The sequence below is a fragment of the Mirounga angustirostris genome, unplaced genomic scaffold (assembly GCF_029215605.1).
Source record: "Mirounga angustirostris isolate CCGP_5_RB_7025 unplaced genomic scaffold, mMirAng1.0.hap1 SCAF_5, whole genome shotgun sequence".
In the NCBI taxonomy this organism is placed as follows: Eukaryota; Metazoa; Chordata; class Mammalia; order Carnivora; family Phocidae; genus Mirounga; species Mirounga angustirostris.
The window spans coordinates 156,787,925-156,811,170 of record NW_026991713.1 but is presented as its reverse complement, the minus strand read 5'-3'; the positions used below and the strand labels follow the sequence as shown (position 1 = coordinate 156,811,170).

General features: G+C 36.3%; 1 protein-coding gene across 1 annotated transcript in view; it reads right to left on the bottom strand.

Annotated features, from left to right (window-relative positions):
• LOC123840994 (phospholipid-transporting ATPase ABCA3-like) overlaps nt 1-23,246 on the bottom strand; it is a 157,206-nt gene that overhangs the window by 67,518 nt on the left and 66,442 nt on the right. The window contains exons 18-22 of the mRNA XM_064590317.1: nt 17,591-17,689; nt 16,543-16,699; nt 15,256-15,556; nt 9,052-9,301; nt 7,766-7,974 (exon numbers count right to left, since the gene is read on the bottom strand). Of these exons, the coding sequence (XP_064446387.1) occupies nt 7,766-7,974; nt 9,052-9,301; nt 15,256-15,556; nt 16,543-16,699; nt 17,591-17,689 (1,016 nt within the window). The remainder of the gene's footprint in view (nt 1-7,765; nt 7,975-9,051; nt 9,302-15,255; nt 15,557-16,542; nt 16,700-17,590; nt 17,690-23,246) is intronic.

Below are 23,246 nucleotides of genomic sequence, written 5' to 3'. Positions count from 1 at the left end.
TTCATTGCATCAAACCTGTTTTCTTTTTTTTTTTAATTTTTTTTAAAAAGATTTTATTTATTTTTATTTGACAGAGACAGAGACAGCGAGAGCAGGAACACAAGCAGGGGGAGTGGGAGAGGGAGAAGCAGGCTTCCTGCTGAGCCGGGAGCCCGATGTGGGACTCAATCCCAGGACCCTGGGATCATGACCTGAGCCGAAGGCAGTTGCTTAACCAACTGAGCCACCCAGGCACCCTTCAAACCTGTTTTCAATCTCAGTTATTGCATTCTTCATTTCTGATGGATTCTTTTTTAACTCTTTTATTTCTGTGGTAAGGGTCTCCCTGATGTCTTTCATTCTTTATACAAGCCCAGTGAATATCCTTATGATTGTTGCTTTATTCTTTTTTATGGTATTAGTAATTGTTTTTTTAATTAAAAAAAATTTTTTTTAGTGATCATTTTTTATTTAAAGCACAAACTCTTTGTCTTGTTATTTAACTTTTAAAAAATTTTAACACAGGGGGCCTGGGCGGTGCAGTCAGTTAAGCATCTGCCTTCGGCTCAGGTCATGATTCTGGGGGCCTAGGATTGAGCCCTGCATCAGGCTCCCTGCTCAGTGGAGAGCCTGCTTCTCCCTCTCCCTCTGTCTCTCCCCCTGCTTGTGCTCTCTCTCTCAATCTCTCAAATAAATAAATAAAATCTTTTAATAAAAAAAGTAAAAATAAAAAATAAATTTTCACTCGTATGGATTCTTTATCTAATGGATAGTTGCATATTCACAATATATATTACAGTATTGTCAGTTACACAGATATGTCATTTAATAACATGCACTCATAGCGTGGGTCTCCATATTTTATTATTTATTTATTTATTTTTATTTTAATTTAAATTCAATTAATTAATATGTAATCTATTATTTGTTTCAGGGGTACAGGACTGTGATTCATCAGTCTTATATAATACCCAGTGCTCATTACAACACATACCCTCCCCAGTGTCCATCACCCAGTTACGCCATCCCACCCTTCTCCCATCCAGCAACCCTCAGTTTGTTTCCTAAGATTAAGAGTATTTTATGGTTTGTCTCCCTCTCTGGTTTTGTCTTGTTTCATTTTTTCCTCTCTTCCCCTATGATCCTCTGCCTTGTTTCTTAAATTCTACATATCAGTGAGATCACATGATAATTGTCTTTCTCTGACTGACTTATTTCGCTTAGCATAATACCCTCTTAGTTCCATCCACATTGTTGCAAATGGCAAGATTTCATTTTTTTTTGATGGCTGCATAATATTCCATTGTGTATATATATACACCACGTCTTATATCCATTCACCTGTCGATGGACATCTAGGCTCTTTCCATAGTTTGGCTATTGTGGATATTGCTGCTATAAACTTTGGGGTGCAGGTGCCCCTTTGGATCACTACATTTGTATCTTTGGCGTAAATACCCAGTAGTACAATTCGTGGATCGTAGGGTAGCTCTATTTTCAACTTTTTGAGGAACCTCCTTACTGTTTTCCAGAGTGGCTGCACCAGCTTGCATTCCCACAACAGTGTAAGAGGGTTTCTCTTTCTCCACATCCTCGCCAACATTTGTTGTTTCCTGTCTTGTTAATTTTTACCATTCTAACTGGTGTAAGGTGGTATCTCATTGTGGTTTTGATTTGTATTTCCCTGATGGCTAGGGATGTTGAGCACTTTTTCATGTGTCTGTTGGCCATTTAGATGTCCTTTTTGCACAAATGTGTGTTCATGTCTTCTGCCCATTTCTTGATCGGATTATTTGTTCTTTGGGTGTTGAGTTTGATAAGTTCTTTATAGGTTTTGGATACCAGCCCTTTATCTGATATGTCTTTGGCAAATATCTTCTCCCATTCTGTGTGTTGTCTTGGTTTTGTCAACTGTTTCCCTTGCTGTGCAAAAGCTTTTTATCTTGCTGAAGTCCCAATAGTTCATTTTGCCTTTTTTCCCTTGCCCTTGGAGACAGGTCTTCCATCCATTTTGAGTCTATTTTTGTGTATGGTGTAAGGAAATGGTCCAGTTTTATTCTTCTGCATGTGGGTTGTCCAATTTTCCGAACACCATTTGTTGAAGAGACTGTCCTTTTTCCATTGGATATTCTTTCCTGCTTTGTCAAAGATTAGTTGACTATAGAGTTGAGGATCCATTTCTGGGTTCTCTATTCTGTTCCACAGATCTATATGTCTGTTTTTATGCCAGTACCATACTCTCTTGATGATTACAGCTTTGTCATAGAGCTTGAAATCCGGGATTGTGATGCCACCAGCTTTGGTTTACTTTTTCAACATTCCTTTGGCTATTCAGGGTCTTTTCTGGTTCCATACAAATTTTAGGATTGTTTGTTCCAGTTCTGTGGAAAAACTTAATGGTATTTTGATAGGGATTGCACTGAATGTGTAGATTGCTCTAGGTAGCATAGACATTTTCACAATATTTGTTCTTCCAATCCATGAACATGGAATGTTTTTCCATTTCTTTGTGTCTTCCTCAATTTCTTTTATGATTGCTCTGTAGTTTTCTGAGTACAGATCCTTTGCCTCTTTGATTAGATTTATTCCTAGGTCGCTTATGGTTTGGGGTGTAATTGTAAATGGGGTTGGCTCCTTAATTTCTCTTTCTTCTGTCTCATTGTTGGTGTGTAGAAATGCAACTGATTTATGTGGATTGACTCTATAACCTGCCACTTTACCTAATTCTGTATGAGTTCTAGCAATTTTGGGGTGGAGTCTTTTGGGTTTTCCATATAGAGTATCATGTCATCTGCAAAGAGTGAGACTTTGAGCTTTTCTTTGCTGATTCAGATGCTTTTTATTTCTTTTTGTTGTCTGATTGCTGATGCTAGAACTTCTAGTACTGTGTTGAACAGCAGTGGTGAGAGTGAACATCCCTGCCATGTTCCTGACCTTAGGGGAAAAGCTCTCAGTTTTTCCCCATTGAGAATGATATTCTCTGTGGGTTTTTCATAGAGGACTTTTATGATATTGAGGTATGTACCCCCTATCCCTACACTGTGAGGAGTTTTAATCAAGAAAGGATGCTGTATATGTTGTCAAATGATTTTTCCGCATCTATTGAGAGGATCATACGGTTCTTGTCCTTCCTTTTATTTATGTGATCTATCACGTTAATTGATTTGCAGATATTGAACCACCCTGGAAGCCCAGGAATAAATACCACTTGGTTGTAGTGAATAATCCTTTTAATGCAGTGTTGGATCCTATTGGCTAGTATCTTGGTGAGAATTTTGGTATCCATGTTCATCAGGGATATTGGTCTGTAATTCTCCTTTTTTGGTCTGGTCTTTGTCTGGTTTTGGGATCAAGGTAATGCTGGCTTCAGAAAAAGAGTTTGGAAGTTTTCCTTCCATTTCTATTTTTCTGAAACAGCTTCAGAAGAACTTTTATCAATTCTCCTTTAAATGTTTTGTAGAATTCCCCTGGGAAGCCATCTGGCCCTGGGCTCTTGTTTGTTGGGAGATTTTTGATTACTGCTTCAATTTCCTAGCTGGTTATGGGTCTGTTCAGGTTTTCTATTGCTTCCTGGTTCAGTTTTCGTAGTTTATATGTCTCTAGGAATGTCTCCATTTCTTCCAGATTGTCTAATTTGTTGCCATGTAGTTGCTCATAATATGTTCTTATAATTGTTTGTATTTTTTGGTGTTGGTTGTGACCTCTCCTCTTTCATTCATGATTTTATTTGGTCCTTTCTCTTTTCTTTTTGGTAAGTCTGGCTAGGGGCTTGTCGATCTTATTAATTCTTTCAAAGAACCCAGTCCTAGTTTCATTGATCTGTTCTACTGTTCTTTAGGTTTCTATTTCATTGATTTCTTCTCTAATCTTTATTATTTCTCTTCTCCTGCTGGGTTTAGGCTTTATTTGCTGTTCTTTCTCCAGCTCCTTTGGGTGTAGGGTTAGGTTGTGTATTTGAGACCTTTCTTGTTTCTTAAGAAAAGCTTGTAGTGGTATATACTTCCCTCTTAGGACTGCCTTTGCTGTATCCCAAAGGTTTTGAACAGTTGTGTTTTCATTTTCATTGGTTTCCATGAATTTTTTAAATTCTTGTTTAATTTCCTGTGTTGACCCATTCATTCTTTAGTAGGATGCTCTTTAGTCTCCAACTATTTGAGTTCTTTCCAACTTTCCTCTTGTGATTTGAGTTCCAGTTTCAAAGCATTGTCGTCTGAATATATGCAGGGTATGATCCCAGTCTTTTGGTACCGGTTGAGACCTGATTTATGACCCAGGATGTGATCGATTCTGGAGAATGTTCTATGTGCACTAGAGAAGAATGTGTAATCTGTTGCTTTGGGATGGAATGTTCCGAATATATCTGTGAAGTCCATCTGGTCCAGTGTGTCATTCAAAACCCTTATTTCCTTGTTAATCTTCTGCTTAGATGATCTGTCCATTGCAGTGAGGGGGGTGTTAAAGTCCCCTACTGTTATTGTATTATTATCAATGTGTTTCTTTGATTTTATTATTAATGGTTTATATAATTGGCTGCTCCCATGTTAGGGGCATAAATATTTACAATTTTTAGAGCTACTTGTTTGGTTGACCATTTAATTATGATATAGTGTCCTTCCTCATCTCTTATTACAGTCTTCGTTTTAAAATCTAATTTGTCTGATATAAGGATTGCCACCCCAGCTTTCTTATTATGTCCATTAGTATGATAAATGGTTTTCCATTCCCTCACTTTAAATCTGGGGGTGTCTTTGGGTCTAAAATGAGTCTCTTGCAGACAGCATATTGATGGGTCTTGCTTTTTTATCCAATCTGATACCCTGTGTCTTTTGACTGGGGGCAGAGCTCCCAGATATTGGATCAGGGAAGCTGGCTGCAACAAGTGAGCCCAGGAGTGGGCTCTCAGCTTGGGGTTGCCATAAACCATGATCTGAGGCACAGTCGGGCCCCTGCTCAAAGATGAGACTAATTGAGGTGCAGCAAGAATCCGGCCGAGTTCAGCCAAGAAACTTCAGAGGAGGCCCAGCATTCTGGGCACTCCTCCTTTGCTTTTCAAATTAGTCTCATCCAGGTAGGCATATATAAGTCAGGTTTTATCTATCCAGGCACTGTGAATTTCCACAGGGCCAGAGATTTGGAAGCCACCATTTTCATTCTCATCCTCTAAAGCTGTGCGGAAAGCCTTCAGAAAATAAAAGCCACATAGAGCAAACTGGAGTAGATTACTTAGCCTGGCCCCCTGGCAAGGGTGGTGCAATTCCGCCTGGTGCAAAAACATTTGAGAATCAATGCAACAGGCCCCTCCCCGCAGAAGACCAACAAGCACATCCAGCCAAGACCAAGTTCACCCATCAATGAGAACTGCAAAACTCCAGCACTAGGGGAATACACACATAGAACTCATGTCTTTTTTCCCATGATTCTTTAGTCTTTCAACTTTAATTTTTTTAATTTTAGTTTTCTTTTTCAATCAACTTATTTTATAACTCCTTTTTTAAAATCTTTTTTTAATTTTCATTTTTATAGTCACATTCTATCCCTTCATTATATTTAATCTTATTTTTGTATATACCTAAGTTCTTCTTTCTTTAAAATTTTGGGATACAATTTCTTCTACCAGACCAAAATACACCCAAAATCTAGTGTATGGCTCTGTTCTGTTCACCCGCCTGATCATATTCTCTTTTTTTGTTTTGTTTTGTTAAAGTCTTTTTAAATTTTCATCTTCACAGTTACATTCTATCCTTTCATTGCATTTCATTTTATTTTTGTACATATACAAGTTTTTCTTTCTTTACAATTTTGAGATGTAGTTTCCTCTAACAAACTGACCAAAATACACTCAGGAGATAGTGTATTGCTCTATTCGCTCACCCTTCTGATTATATTCTCTCTCTCTCACCTCACCCCCACCCCCACCCCACCTCCAGTTTCGGATCTCTTCTGATTTGTTTAGTGTATATCTCTCTGGGATTGTTGTTGCCATTTTAGTATCTTGCTCTCTCATTCATCTATTATTCTCTGGACAGAATGACAAGATGGAAAAACTCACCTCAAAAGAGAGAAGGAGAGGCAATACTGACTGTCAGGGACCTAATCAATATGGACATTAGTAAGATGTTGGAACTAGAGTTCTGAACAATGATTTATAAAGATACTATCTGGGTTTGAAAAAAGCATAGAAGACACTAAAGAATCCCTTTCTGAAGAAATAAAAGAACTAAAATCTAACCAAGTTGATTGTTGCTTTAAATTCTCCATCAGGCATGTTACTTACATCTGTTTCACTTAGATATTTGGCTGTGATCTCTTATCTTGTTCTTTCATTTGGGATGAATTCCTCCATCTTGGCCTTTTGTCTAAGTCATTGCCTTTTTCTTTGTGTTAGAAAAGCCAGTTATGTTTCCTGCTCCTGAGAGTAAATGCCTTTATGAAGAAGAAGTCATGTAGTGTCCAGAGCCTGGTACTTCAGCGTCTCTGGTGTGTGCTGTGTGTGTTCTGCTATTGTGTTTTGCCTGCTCTATCCTTCAGGCCAGTTGTCTGCAGAAGCTCTCCTTGTCTGCAGTGGGTAGTATTTGGTCCTTGGCCAGAATGTGGATAGTTTTAACTAGATGTGCTTTAGTCTGCTTATTAAATGAGACTTGATATTACTTCCACTAGAACTGAAGCCCAGCAGAACTCTTTGGTTGGGAGATGTAGTGTGGTCAGGGGTTTCTGCTAGTCTTCTGGGCAAAGGGCCCACTGCACTGGGACTGAGACATGCTTGACTGAGAAGGGCAGTCCCACCACAGCACGGGGCTGTGGGACTTATTGTAAGCAAGTTAGGCAGCCTGTGTAGGTGTTGCACTGCTTCCTGAAGGTGGTTGTGTATTTTTGATGAGGGGCAGGGGGGTGAAATAATACCAGCCAGCTCGTTTGTCTCCTAGAGAGGTGTCTCTGTGAATGCTGCCTTTCAGGGAAGCACTCTGAGGATAACAAATAATCTGCTCCCTGTGTGTCCCAGGTGTTTTTCAGATCACTGTTTCCATGCTGTCTGCCTCTGGATTGTTCGCCTGTCTTCTTTCCAGGAGCAGCATAGTACCTCCACAGCTCTATCCTAGCCAAACCTGCTGACCTTTAAAACTCCAGGCTTTAAGCCCTAATGGTTGTAGGAACTCAAAAAATCATACCTTCTCATTTTCCCAGCAGTGGCTTTGGGGAAATGCTCCCCTTGTGCATTCCCTTATCCTCTACTCTCTCACCCTTCTCTGTGACCACAACTCTCCCCCCTCCACTGCATTAGTGGTCTGTTTCTCCCCTAAACCAGTCTCCACACTTTCTACCTTCCATGATGTGGCTCCTTCTCTCCCTTTAGTTGTGGAGTTTTTTCTGTCAGTCTTCAGGTTGATTTCTGGAGTATTTAGAATTATTTGATAGTTATCTAGTTGTGTTCTTGGGAGGAGATGAGCCTAGCATCCTCCTACCCTGCCACTATCTTCTCTTAGGGTTGGTTTTTCTGAGGTCTCTCTCCTTGGCTTGCAAATGTCCACCTTTTGGCTGTGTCCTCACATGGTCTTTACCATGTGTATGCACACTCCTTGTATCTTTTTGTATGTTCAAATATCCTCTTCTTAAAAAGCAGACCAGTCAGAATGGATTAGGGCCTACCCTAACTACTTCATTTTAACGTAACCACGTCTTTCAAGGCCCTATTTCCAAATACAGTTATATTTCGAGTTACATAATAAGAAAATAGGAATTTTCTAGGGGGTACAGAAGGAAAACGAGCCCTCAACAAACTATCTAACACTTACGAGTAGTAAGCAGCAGGTAATGAAGAAGATGATGAAATCCCACAGTAGAGCAGAAAGCCAGTACACAGGGACATAAACCCCACTCAGAAACTGGATGTGCTTTGCTTTAGTGACTCGTTCAGTCACTGTCAGGAGACAAAAGCCACTGATTAAAAGAGCCATGCCAAAATGTATATATAAGGCCACCTGGAATCCATCCGATAATCTACAGAAGAAGGAACAAAAGTAGATATATCAGGAAAATCAATACAGCAGAAAACATAAATTTCTATCAATAGCTATTTTTAACCACGTAAATGTAATCATATAGGAGAGATGCATTTAAAATATAAAATTTTAGGGGCACCTAGGTGGTTCAGTTGGTTAAGCATCTGCCTTTGGCTCAGGTCATGATCCCCGGGCCCTGGGATCTAGCTCTGAGGCAGGGAGTCTGCTTCTCCCTCTCCCCTGACCCTCCCCCTTGCTTCTGTTCTTGCTCTCTCTCTCTCAAATAGATAAATAAATCCTTAAAAAATATCAAATTTATAAGAAGTCAGGAAACTACAGATGTTGGCGAGGATGCAGAGAATGGGAACCCTCCTACACTGTTGGTGGGAATGCAAGCTGATGCAGCCACTCTGGAAAACAGGATGGAGGTTCCTCAAAAAGTTGAAAATAGAGCTACCTTATGATCCAGCAATTGCACTACTTGGTGTTTATCCCAAAGATACAAATGTAGTGATCCAAAGGGGCACGTGCACCCCAATGTTTATAGCAGCAAGGTCCACAATAGCCAAACTATGGAAAGAGCCTAGATGTCCATCAACAGATGAATGGATAAAGAAGATGTGGTATATATATACAATGGAATATTATGGAGCCATCAAAAAAAGAAATGTTGTCATTTGCAACGATGTGGATGGAACTAGAGGGTATTACGCTAAGCAAAATAAGTCAATCAGAGAAAGACAAGTATCATATGATCTCACTGATATGAGGAATTTGAGAAACAAGACAGAGGATCATAGGGGAAGGGAGGGAAAAATGAAACAAGATGAAACCAGAGAGGGAGAAAAACCATAAGAGACTCTTAAATTCAGGAAACAAACTGAGGTTTGCTGGAGTGGAGGGGGGTGGGAGGGATGGGGTGGCTGGGTGATGGACATTGGGGAGGGTATGTACTATGGAGCACTGTGAATTGTGTAAGACTGAATCAAAGACCTGTACCCCTGAAACAAATAATACATTATATGTTAATTAAAAAATAAAAAAAAATCAAATTTTAATTAAAAGAATAACATACGTTCCACTTTGTTTTTTATACTTAGAGTGTGGCTGAGGTTTATTGAAGACTGTTATGGAAGCATTAGAGCCAGCAATTGTCATGAGAAGAATGTTGTCTAATATTGCCAGGGTCAGAGATGGTGAATGATAGGCTTGATTGTTGAAAAGACCAGTAAGAATTATTTTATTTGTCTTCACCTCAATAGAAAAGGCAACAATGCATAAGTGAACACAATCTTCATTTTCCATTAAGTATTTCAGTAGGTCACCTAGGATGAGGAAATAGCTTTGGTCAGTTTATCCACAAAAGAAATCATCTACAACATATGTTGGGAAAAGGAACAAATAATTTTACTTGGTTGTCATCCCTTTCAAGTTTCTTATAAAGATTATTTCAAACATTTGTCATTCTCTTTAAGCACTCTATTCTATCATTCAATTCCAAGCTCTCTCACTTCATAGTCTATGACATAGATTCCTACTTCACTGAGAAAACACAGGCAACATAGTATAGATTTTCTTATCTTTCTTTTGTTTTTAAAGATTTTATTTATTTATTTGAGAGAGAGAGAAAGAGATAGCAAGAGAGAGAATGAATGTGGAGGAGAGGGAGAAGCAGTCTCCTTGTCCAGGACCCTGGGATCATGACCTGAACCAAAGGCAGATACTTAACCGACTGAGCCACCCAGCTGCCCCTAATCTATCTTAAAGAGATCCATAAGTATTTCCACTTATAGATTTTATTGCTTAAAGCAGAAAAAAACCTCCTTCTGTGAAAATAAAAAAAAAAACTGGATTAAATAAATAAGAAATCACCTCTTTGAAGGTATTAGATATCTAAAAAAGCAATCAACATTTGTGGGATAAGCCCCTAGAAGGATGGAAATGCACTGAATTGAGCCAAACATTCCATACCCCTTTTCCCTTTAAGGCATTTTAGATTTATAAGTTATGGAATGCATTGGTAAATCCTCAAGCTTTCAGTGGGGCTCCTGAAGGTCTATACCCTAAGAGTAACTGTAAGGTATAGATCAGTTCTTATAAAAATTTCAACACAGTCTCAAATCACTTAAATCCCTGATTGGATTTAGATCCTCCCTTAATCTCACTGCCTTTCAGGAATTAAATTAAACCTCCTCTGGAGAAGATAATCTCAAGTAGAGTCTATGTAATTTTCATACACAATACCTGGCATTCAATTAAAAAATTACTAGGCATACCAAAACACAGAACCAAAAAAAAGCACAGAAAATAGAAATACATCCACATATAAACTAGCTATTAGAGACAGAATATTTATGAGAGAACTGAAGTCCATAGGAAATATCAAATATTGATTTTAGAGTCAAAAAAAAATCAACTACGATTAATAAATAGCAGGTTGGACACAAATGAAGAGTAGACAGGAAACTGGAAGACAGGTTGATTAGAAAATACTCAGCTAAAAGCACAGTGAGAAAGAGAACGGGAAACAAAAATAAAACATAAATTACCAATATTAGAAATGACATAGGGGAAATCACTACAGATCCTGTAGACATCAAAAGGGTAATAAAGGAATACTGTGAACAACTCTACACATATAATTTGACATTTTAGATGAAATAGAACACTTCCTCAAAACACACAAACTACAACAGTTCTCCCAATATGATATAGGTAATTTGAATAATTATAATTCTTAAGGAAATTTAACTCATAAATGAAAAATTTCTCCCAAAAGAAATCTCTAGGTCTAGATGTTTTCACTTGATCTTAGCCAAAAGGCCAAGAAGCGATTGGGTCTAGATGTTTTCACTGGAAAATTCTACAAAATATTTAAGGAAGAGTCAACGCTAACTATACACAATATCTTTCAGAAAATACAGGAGGAGGGAACATTTCTGAATTCATTTTATCAAGTTAGTATTACTTTGATAGAAAAATCATAAAAGACAGTACCAAGAAAAAGGAAAATTACAGACCAATATCTTTCACAAATATAATGTAACACCCCTTAACAAAATATTAGCAAATAAAATTCATCAATATATAAAAAGAATTACAACTATGGTCAAGTAGGGTCTATTCCAGGGATTCAAGGCTGGTTCAATATTTAAAACTCAACCAATGTTATTCACCATATTTTAGGCTGAAGTAGAAAAACCATTAATAATCATATCAATTTATGCAGAAAAAATTTTGGCAAAACTCAGTAATCATTCATGAGAAAACTCTGAAAAAAAGGTTATAGAGCTAAACTTCCTCACTTTTATATAGAACATCTAAAAAATCTCTACAGCTAAGATTATATTTTTGATGAAAGACTGCATACTTTCCTCCTAAAACTGGGAACAAGAATGCCCATTCTCACCACCCTGATTTAGCACTGTGCTAGAGGCTCTACCCAGTGCAATAAAGCATAAACAGGGAATAATAGGCATACAGATAATAAAAGAAGAAATGAAACTGCTTTTATTTGCAGGTGACATGACTGTCTATGTAGAAAATCCAAAGGAATTCACAAAAATTTTTTTTAAACTAATACATGAGTTCATCAAGGTTGCAAGTTACAAAATAAACATACAAAAATCAATTATTTTCTATGCACTAGAATAATCATATGGACACCAAAATTAAGAATACAATACCATTTACATTTATTCAAAAAAGAAATACTTAGGTGTAAATTTAACAAAACATGTACAGGACGTGTGTGATGAAAAGTACACAACACTGATGAAAGAAACAAAAAAGTTCCTAATAAATGGAATTCTAAATAAATCAGTTGTGTTCATGGATCAGAATATATAACACAGTAAAGATGTCACTTCTCCCCAGATTGATATACAGATTTAATAAGATTTTATCAAAATTCCAACAAAAAGTTTTTGTATTTATAGACAAGCTTATTCTAAAATTTAAATGGAAAACAAAGGAACTAAGCAACTTTAGAAAACAAGAAAAGAGTGGGAGGAATTGGTCTACCAGATTTCAAGCATGATATCGGTGATGGAACAGATACACAGATTAAAGGAGTATGAAAAGGGATCCCAAAACTGACTCACATACACCCAACTGATTTTTGATAAAGGAGCAAAAAAATTTTAATGGATATCATAATTTAACAAATGCTGCTGGAGCAAGTGGACATCCACAAGCACAAAATTTAACCTTGACCCACAACTCACATTTATTATTAAGATTAATGCCATATGGATCATGAATTTAGATGTTAAGTATAAAGCTAAAACTTTTAGAAAACTATAAACATTTAAAATAAAATGTTCAGGATCTAGGGTTAGGTAATGAGTTTTAGACTTGACACAAAATACACAATCCATCAAAAAATGGATATATTGGACTTTATCCAAATAAAAAACTTTTATCCTGCAAAACCCATTAAGATAATGAAAAGATAATAAACAGTATGAGAGAAACTATATAAAGAACTCTCAAAACTCAACAGTAAAAAAAAAAAAAAAACCATCCACTTAGAAAATGACCAAAACACATGAATACACATTTCAGTGAAGATAATATACAGATGTCAATAAGCACATGAAAGGATGTCAAAGGCAAATGAAAACAACAATGAAATATCACTACATACCTATCAGAATGAAAAATAAACATAAAAATAGTGATAACACAAATGCTGGGGAAGATTCAGAGGAACTGGATCACTCATTCGTTGTTGGTGGGAATGTAAAAGAGTACAGTCACTCTGAAAAAGTTTTATAGTTCCTTCAAAAATCAAACACACAACTATCATACAAGTCAACAATTAAAATTACAATCCCAGGCATTTATCCCATAGAACTGAAGATACAGATTCACATAAAAACCTGTACATGAAATTTCATAACAGCTTTATTTGTAAAAGACAAAACCTGGGAGAGGGGGGAAATGAGGTGTCCTTCAATGGTGAATGGTTAAACAAACTGTGGTACAACCCCATGATGGAACGGCTCATAGCATATGATGGAATGAATGATAGAACACCAGAGAATTATGTTGAGTGAAATGCCAATCCCAGAAGTGTACATATTATGATTCCATTTTTTTGTCATTCTAAAATGATTAAACTATACAAATGGAGAACAGATTAGTGATTGCCAGAGTAGAGAGGGAATGAAGAGAGCAACAGTAGTGATCCTTGTGGCTAACCAAATGTTTTGTATTAATGTCAAAACCCTGGTGGGGATATTGTAATATAGTTTTACAAGATGTTACCATTGGTACACAAGATCTCTCAGTATTATTTTTCACAACAGTAAATTGACAATTATCTCAAAATAAAAAGCTAAAGTATCAAATTCAGTGTTAATGGTTCTTCTCTCCTCCACTTCTAAAGAGAAAACAAAATCTACTTTAGTCCTCTTCATATATCTTTCAAATCTATCTTTCTTTCCTTCTTTCACAGCCTTAATCTCTCTTGCCTCGATTATCACAATTACATCCCAGCTGACTTCATTGACATTGGATCTGTCCCCTTTTGAATCATTCCCTCACATTTAATTCAATTTGATAAGACTATTTCAATTATACACTCATTGTGTGCCAGGAATTGGGTTAGGTTCTAGAGATATAAAAGAAGTTGTGGCCTCTCTATAATTAGTTTGAGAGATGCACGAAAAATGTTCTACTGTAATTCAGTGAAATAAATTCCAAAAAAGAGGCATTCATCTAAATTGTGGATGAAAAGGAAATGTAAACTTTTGTTTGGGAGAGCAGGTGGCATTTTTCAGTTATTATAAGCTCATATCCTTTCTAAAGCACATACCCACTTATTTTATGGCTCTGCTTAAAAAGTTAGCAGTGATTTCCCCAGTGTTAATGCATGTACTATTTGAGAAGAAAGCTACAGATGAGAAATTATCTAGAAATCTATTTCCTCATTAATAAACATTCTTTTTAAAAGATTTATTTGAGAGAGAGAGAGTGTGTGTGTGTGTGCATGAGTGAGCGGGGCAGAAGGAGAGGGAAAGAGAAGCTCAAGCAGACTCCATGCTGAGTATGGAGCCCCACATAACCATGAGATCACAATCTGAGCCAAAACCAAGTGTGGATGCTCAACCCACTGTGCCACACAGGTGCCCCCCAAAACATTTTCTTGTAGTTTGGGGAAAAGAGAGAGCAAGTTATAAAGCATTTCTTGCTCTATCTTTATCCTAAAAAATTCAGTTAGAAAAGGTATGCAGGTTGGAATTGAAACCATATAGAATTAGTAGAATTCACTTATACAAGGTTCTGTGGCTAAGATAACGAGAGCACAACTTAGAAAAGTACATATAAGTTTCTTAAAGTGGGACTGGTTAAGCCTAAATATTCTCTCTCTATGCCTAGATAATTTCTAGCTAATGAATAAAACAATAACAATTAAAAATGGATATCAGTGGGGCTACTGTATTATTCTATTGTATTTAATCTCTATCAATATAACAAGTATATTCAGTTAATCATTTTACTTTTTTAACATAAGCAGTATACTGTAATTTTTAAAAAAATAATTATTTTATCCTTCATCCTCTGTCCTCATGTGTGACCTTGGTTAACAAATGCTTACTTACTACTTACAGCGGAGGAATAATAGGGACAATTATTTGTAGTCAGCCAATCTATTACTTGTAGGTTGTAGAATCAGTATTATAAGGAACAATCATTTCTGAAATGTATTTTCACAACAGAACCTCAGTGAGAGAAAAAAAGAACCACACAGGTTTGCCAATACTGCAGGCTGTTCGCTAACTCAGAACACTGTTCACCAGGTGGCAGTTAAAAAAAATATAGTATCTGGGAGGAACTGATGACTTGAAAGAGAATAAACTTTACGATCAGAGAAGTAATGTCATGTAGTGAGTGGTTTGCAGACATCAGATAGGACAGGTTAAATTCAAGTCTCTGTTTTTACTACATGTCTGATTTGGTGCAAATTACTGGACTTCCTTAAATGTCAGTGCTCCTCATTTAAACCGGTATCAGTAATAAAAATATCTACTAAATCGGGGTGATTGCTCATTTTAAATGATACACAGGTACAATACTTAGCTGGGTTCTTGCCAAAAACAAGTGCTCAGTAAATGTAAATTTTTATTATTACTGTCTTAAAAATAAATGTATTCAGAGGAGCTAGCACATTAAGTCTTTAGTTATACTGTAGCCAAATATATAGTTGACCTTCTTTGCAAATCACACAACCAGATCTTCATCTAAGAGCAGTCTTTTTTACCTAGAGCCTTACCTTGCACTTCCTTAAGTGTGTGTTTGTGAGACTCTAGCATGCTCCTAAGATGTTTTAGGAAAATCATGGTCAAATTAGAATTCCCAGAAATAGATAAAGGCACAATTGTTCGACCATATTGATCCAAATCCATTTGTCTGGCCTTTTCATCTTTAGTATGTAAAAACTTATTAGCCTCTGAGAGAAAAGTAAAGGAACCTAGAAGTGCCAGTATCTGTAGCAAAATCAGTTTCCAATTCCGCCAACTGAACATCGCCCTCTTTATGAACAAGGCACAGAACTGCTGGTGATAGAGGGAATACTAAAGAAGGAAAAAAGAAACAGTATTACAATATTCATGGACCCAAACAGATCATTCCTGATGAAATTCATTAAGATGAATGAACACTCTGGAATTTTAGGGTAGAAGACACATAAAATTTATCTAAATAAATACTGAGAATAGAATCTAAGCACACTATGATACTACATAAGAGTATGATCAGTCTTTTCTTTATAAGGCAGGAGTCAACAAATTATGATCTGTTTTTGTAAATCAAGTTTTCCTGGAACACAGCTATATCCATTCATTTCTGTGTTGTCTATGGTTGTGTTTGTGCTACAAGGACAGGATGGAACAATTGCAAGAGAGACCATGTGGCCAACCCCACCTTACATATCTATTATTCCCTTATGTAAGTTTGCTGATCTCTATTGTAAAGTATTAAATACAGTGTTTAAGGTCTGAATTTTCATATAACACACTTGAAATCTCAACAGGATGATTTTCCCCAGACTCTTAACAGTCAAGAAAACCAGGCTTCTTTATAGGAGGAAGAGAGAATTAGAAGGAGAAGGAGAGAAATGCTGGGCAACTCACAAGGACTTCCCATACTGAGGACTGCACCAGTTAGGGAAACATCCCTTATGCATTATCAATTCCCATTGCAAAAACTTACAATATTGGGCATGTTTGATTACTGAAAATTATGCTGTTTCCAGTGTACTCCAGCTTCAGTGAACTACCAAATTTCTGGGTTAGCAATTTGAAAAAAAAAAAAAAAAAGAAATCTAAGACATAAAAAAGAACTGAGGAATAGCAATGGTGTGAGTGAGAGCTGTGATTTTTACCTAGACCTTTTTGCTTCTGCATTAGGAAATAAATTAGGTTGTGGTACAGACTGCTCCCGGTCTGGTAGGGTGTGGTGGTTAAGAACTCCACACTATTGTTCAAATAGTAAACAAAAATGTACCTCTTGTGCCCTAATCAAATAAATATACATCAGGTTTCTTAGCAAAGGTGCTTACCCCAGTATTAAACATAATAGCAGGGCTTTCGTTCATGGTAGAACAATTGCTTGACATATTCCTATTCTGGTTCTTAACTGAGACTTCATTCATCACAGTGGGAGGTGGAGTTTGTTTAGCTTGGATATCTGTTTGTGAATCTTCCAGATTACTGACTCTACATAAAAGAAAGAAAAAATAGTAACAAAGCATTGAATTTCAACTCTACCCCATAATATCTTGTTTGGAGAATGGAACAGGAGAAACATTCAACTCAGAAGGCTCCTGGGTGGGGCGCCTGGTGGCTTAGTCATTAAGCGTCTGCCTTCGGCTCAGGTCATGATCCCAGGGTCCTGGGATCAAGTCCCGCATCGGGCTCCCTGCTCTGCAGGAAGCCAGCTTCTCCCTCTCCCCCTGCTTGTGTTCCCTCTCTTGCTGTGTTTCTCTCTGTCAAATAAATAAATAAAATCTTAAAAAAAAAAAAAGGCTCCTGGGTTTGCTTACTGACTTGGCAGGGGCATTATAGGGAGGCAACAGGGTAAACACTGGTAGAAGAGTGGTTCCCAAACCCCAGTCACAGGACTGCTGGCAGACCATAGTAAGGCTAGGAAAATTAGGGCAAGGTATTGAGTGTTTCATTAAATTGAACTCATTCAAGTTAAAAATTAACATCTAATTCATACTTTGGGTGAATCAAAATATCTGCTCTTTTTTAAAATGATAGTGGTGTGAGGGGAGGGGGTGGGGGGATGGGTTAGCCTGGTGATGGGTATTAAAGAGGGCACGTTCTGCATGGAGCACTGGGTGTTATACGCAAACAACATGGAACACTACATCAAAAACTAATGATGTAATGTATGGTGATTAACATAACATAATAAAAAAATGATAGTGGTATTTTTTGGGGGTTATTACTGTAAAAAAAAAATCATGTTGGTTCTCTCCTCTCCACACCTCTTAAATTTCTAATGTGTGACTCTGAGTTTGGTGAGTTTACAAAAGGGATCAAGATGTGGTTCCTCCTCCCCAATGGTTTTTGTTTTTATTTTCCTTATGCATCCTTGCTCACCTAAAAAAGACTTCTTCCATGGTAGTAACAGAGGCACCAAAGCTAGCAATCCCTAACTCGTATCGTCTCTTTTCCAGATCAGTAAATAGAGCTTCAAAGCTAGAATATGGATTAGAAAAAAAATAAGAAGGGGAAGGAAAAGGGGGAAGGGAGGAATAAAAGTTAGTACCAAATCAGAAGATTTTCATATTTATATATTTTTATTCTCAACTGATTTCCCTTCAGCAGTGGGGAAAATGTAGCTCATTCTTCACTTCAGTACTCATAACAGAAACTAGTAAACTGCTCTAGCACATTGTTTTCCACTCTACTTAATTCTTGAAAACACATAATTTTGGTCTTCTAATAAACTACCATGAGACTCTATATATGCTAATAACTCTAGCTAGTTCACATGAATTAACTTATCACACACATATAAATGCTATGGTTCTTATTATTCAGTAAGTTTTTAAAAAAATTATTCAAATTAACAGGAGAAAAAAGCCACTCACATAGACAATGGAGTAGGTGCAATAGAAATAGGAGACATGGACAGAACCAAATGATTCAATAGTCAAGAAAAGCCATGGAAATTGAGCCAGATGCAATGTAGAGACATCAAGACTTTTAAAGAATATTTTTCCTGGAAAGATTTTACAGTACTTCACATTTATAAGATGATCTTTTCCAAAACCATATTTTCAATGAGGAGCATTATATGCACACTCTGTGTTGGAGGAACTCAAAATTCCCTCTTTTGGAAGATCTATCAAAATTTCATCCATATTCAAACTTAAATTATTTTCCATTTAATTCTTTTTAGTTTTGCACATTGGTTCTAAATTTACACCATTAATTATATAGAACAGGTATAATCTACCCACATGACAGCCCTTCACATGTTTTAAGTCCATTTCCTCTGGTGCTTCTTCATTCCCAATGCTTGGCTTTTCAACCAGGATTCACATTTTCTTCTTTTTCTTTGATTTTAGTTAAGAAATTAATGTGTGCATCATGTAAAATTTAGAAATGAATGTACAAAAATATAAATATCACAATATCATGCCCCATAGATATCCACTGTTAATATACTAATATTTTGGCATATTATTTATTTTTGTTTCCTTTGGCTTTATACCATATATAACAAAATTAAACTGTATGAGGCTTTAAAATGCACAAATAGAGCACTAAGTGGAGATAAATGTTCCTTAACAGCTTAATGAATACATTCTGGTATGATATTATGAAAGAATAAGATCTAAGTAAAGTGTAGATTTCTCCTTGGTTATCTTAAAAATGGGAAGTCCTAAAAGTCCTACCATAAACAGTTGACCAAAAATGCAGGTAAGGAAACAAAACAAGATTCAGAACATTATTATGATAGGATTTCATTTCTGTTAAATCATAAAACTAATTATTATTATTGCATCCATGTCAATGTATGTATGTGATGTACAACATATTATACTCATGTCAGTATATGCATTTAATGATCCTGAGAAATATACACAGAAATTTTCCTGGTGATTATTCCCATAGGGAGTGATTATGGGAGACTTTCACTTTCTAATTCATACACTCCAGAACTAAGTAAGTTTCTTGATTTGGTCATGATGCAATCACATGTTGATTAGCACACCCTAGGCTCCTTAGTGATATTCAGTAAAGAAAAAAGATAGTAATAGATAAATAAATTAAAAAATTGTATGAGCCAATCATTATGTGAAAAACATATTTTTCTATTATATGTTTTTATATATAATATAAAAAATATATATTTAACAAATATAAATATTGTATACATTATATATATTCTATATATTATACTTGAACAAAAAAATATTAAAAGGAAAAAAATTTGACCACCTTGAGTATAGCTGTTTTTCCCATGTTTTGTTATTTGTTGTATATATAATACATATATATTTAATAAATATATAGATGTTATAAAGACAATATATTGTCTACCTAAGGTGAGAATACAGAAAAATATAAAAACAAAAAAACGTGACCACCTAAAGTATACCACTGTTAACATTTGATGTACTTACTTCTATCCATTACAAAGTTTTTTTCATTACATATATTTTTAAATACTTATTTTTTTTACTGAGGCGTAACAAAGTATACTACTTGTAAATGAATTTCCACATAAGTACATACAGTACATACATGGGTAACCATCCAGATAAGATAGAGAACATTTCCAGAATCCCACAGGGAGATTCTAACAGGTCCCTTCTTAGTCCCTAACTTCTTTCCCAGTGTCCATACACGCACATGCGCACGTGCATACACACACACACACACACACACACACCTATGCATCTTATGGTAATTTTTATTATTTTTTAAAAAGATTTTAAGTAATCTCTATACCTAATGTGGGGCTCAAACTAACAACCCCGAGGTCAAGAGTCACATGCTCCAGTGACTGAGCCAGCCAGACACCCATGTTATAGAGGTAATTTTAATTTTAGAATTACATAAAGATTTTTTCTTTTCTTGAACTTCATATAAATGGAATCCTATAGCTTGTACTTTTTTTATCCAATGTTTCAATGTCTGTGAGATTCATCCATGTCATATATACCACTAGTTTATTCTTTTTTATTGCTATATTCTTCCATTTTCCTGTTGATGGACATTTTGGTGGCTTTGGTTTGGAGCTATTATGAATAGTGTCTACAAATATAAATACTCTTTTACATCTCTTCTGATGGACATTTGTCTTTAAGGTATATACTAGGAATAATTGCGGGGTCATAGGATAAGCACATATTTAGCTTAGTAAAAATGGCCACTCATTTTCCAAAGCAGTTTTACCATTTTATACTTCTATTAACAATGAGATCCATTTATCATATTCATATGCTATAGTCTGTCTTTTTAATTTTAGCCATTCTTGTGGGTGTGTAGTGGTAATGTACTGGTTGGTCTCTTTATTTTTTGCAGGTTTCCTCATAGTTCTGGGAAGAATTCTTTTTTTTTTAATTCATCAGATTCCTTTATTTATTCATATTTTTAAATGTTTCACTAAACTTTATTTTGTGAGATAGGGCTGACAGGTTTGCAGCAAAACCTTCCTAAAGCAAGGTGTCAGATTTTTTTTTAGTTAAGTTTTAAAATCTGTAAGAAGAAAAACAAGAGAATCTTTAAAATTCTGTAGATTTTTTACAAAACATTGGTACTCAAAAAAATACATCTCTTTGAATTTTGAGCTAAGTGAGATTTTGGGGAAAAGAATACTTCCATAGGCCCATTCTCTGGTGTTGACATGACCTGCAGAAACATTGAGTGAACTCCGTATCCGAAGATCACAAAGTACCTGGCCTCTTAATTCTGGGAAGAGTTCTTAACATAGTGTTCTCTTTCAGTAGTTCTCTTTTCTGCCATAAGTATTGGTCAGATCTTTATAATCAATCAGGATTTCACATCATTTTATCTCATTTTCCCTCCTCCAAACTGTTCTAGATTCACAGTGTCCTCTTTAATTTGATTGAGACTATAAAGCAGAGAATTTCTGAAGTTTCCCATTTTTGGAAAATATTTTCAAAGTAGGCATTTCTTATGATTTCTTAAATTGGTGCTTTTATTTCAAAATTCAGTATCCTTTCTACAGCCCATTCTTTTTCCCTTTCATCCTTATGAAAAGATTGATATTTATCCAGGACTGACTTATAATCATATAAAACATGTGGAGGAACTTCTGTCCAAGACTAAGATGAGTTTTTGCATGATTTCGTGGTTTCTTAGTTATCATTCTAGGTTTTGATGTGTGTGTATGTGTTTTGCCTTGAATCAACCATGGAATCATTGGTGTCAATTTTTGAAGTTTAAAATTAGAATGAGATTGGCACATCTCCAGTTTTCTAACACTTGGGTGTTGATGGGAGAACATAAGGCTTTGTAGATAAACTGACTTGTGTTTTAATCCAACTGTATCACCATTACTATTTGATTTAATCTCTCTTGATTTACTATTGATTTAATCTTACTATTTTATATAATCTTTCTAAATTTAAGACTCATCTTGTAGGGCGCCTGGGTGGCTCAGTTGGTTAAGCGACTGCCTTCGGCTCAGGTCATGATCCTGGAGTCCCTGGATCGAGTCCCGCATCGGGCTCCCTGCTCAGCGGGGGGTCTGCTTCTCCCTCTGACCCTTCCCCTCTCATGCTCTCTGTCTCTCATTCTCTCTCTCGCAAAAAAAAAAAAAAAGAGTTATCTTGTAAAAAGAGTCACTTGGAAAGAGGGAAATTAAGTACACTTTATTTTCTTCCCTTATTTGCTGCAAACTTATTTCAATTGAACTAACATTTATTCCTCTGCAATCACTTCATAGTGATGTGAGTGTCTCATAGGCACTTCATTACAGCTTGGAGACTTGAACTTATTTATAGCTCTGAGAAATACACTGAAAATTTCTACCTTTTTGCTTGTTCTTGTATTTTATTTTATTTTTTCAAATTTTATTATGTTATGTTAGTCACCATACAATACACCATTAGTTTTTGATGTGGTGATCCACGATCCATTGTTTTTGTATAACACCCAGTGCTCCATGCAGTATGTGCCCTCCTTAATACCCATCACCAGGCTAACCAATCCCCCCTCCGCCCTCCCCTCTAAAACCCTGTTTGTCTCTCACAGTCCATATTCTCTCACGGTTCGTCTCTCCCTCCAATTCCTCACCCCCTCATTTTTCCCTTCCTTCTCCTAATGTCCTCCATGCTATTCCTTATGTTCCACAAATAAGTGAAACCATATAATAATTGACTTTCTCTGCTTGACTTATTTCACTTAGCATAATCTCTTCCAGTCCCATTCATGTTGATGTAAAAGTTGGGTATTCATCCTTTCTGATGGCTGAGTAATATTCCATTGTATATATGGACCACATCTTCTTTATCCATTCATCTGTTGAAGGGCATCTCGGCTCTTTGCACAGTTTGGTTATTGCAGACATTGCTGCTCTGAACATTGGGGTGCATATGGCCCTTCTTTTCACTACATCTGTGTCTTTGGGGTAAATACCCAGGAGTGCAATTGCTGGGTCATAGGGTAGCTCTATTTTTAAAATTTTGAGGAACCTCCATACTGTTTTCCAAAGTGGCTGTACCAACTTGCATTCCCACCAACAGTGTAAGAGGGTTGCCATTCTCCACAACCTCTCCAACATTTGTTGTTTCTTTCCCTGTCCATTTTTGCCATTCTAACTGGTGTAAGTTGGTATCTCAATGTGGTTTTGATTTCCCTGATGGCTAATGATGATGAACATTTTTTCATGTGTCTATTAGCCATTTGTATGTCTTCTTCTGAGAAGTGTCTTTTCATATCTTCTGCTCACTTTTTGACTTGATTATGTTTTTTGGGTGTTGAGTTTGAGAAGTTCTTTCTAGATCTTGGATACCAGCCCTTTATCTGTAGTGTCATTTGCAAATATCTTCTCCCATTCTGTGGGTTGCCTCTTTGTTTTGTTGACTATTTCCTTTGCTGTGCAGAAGCCTTTTATCTTGATGAAGTCCCAAAAGTTCATTTTTGCTTTAGTTTCACTAGCTTTTGGATTTGTATCTTGAAAGAAGTTGCTGTGGGCGATGTCAAAGAGGTTACTGCCTGTGTTCTCTAGGATTTTGATGGATTCCTGCCTCACATTGAGGTCTTTCATCCATTT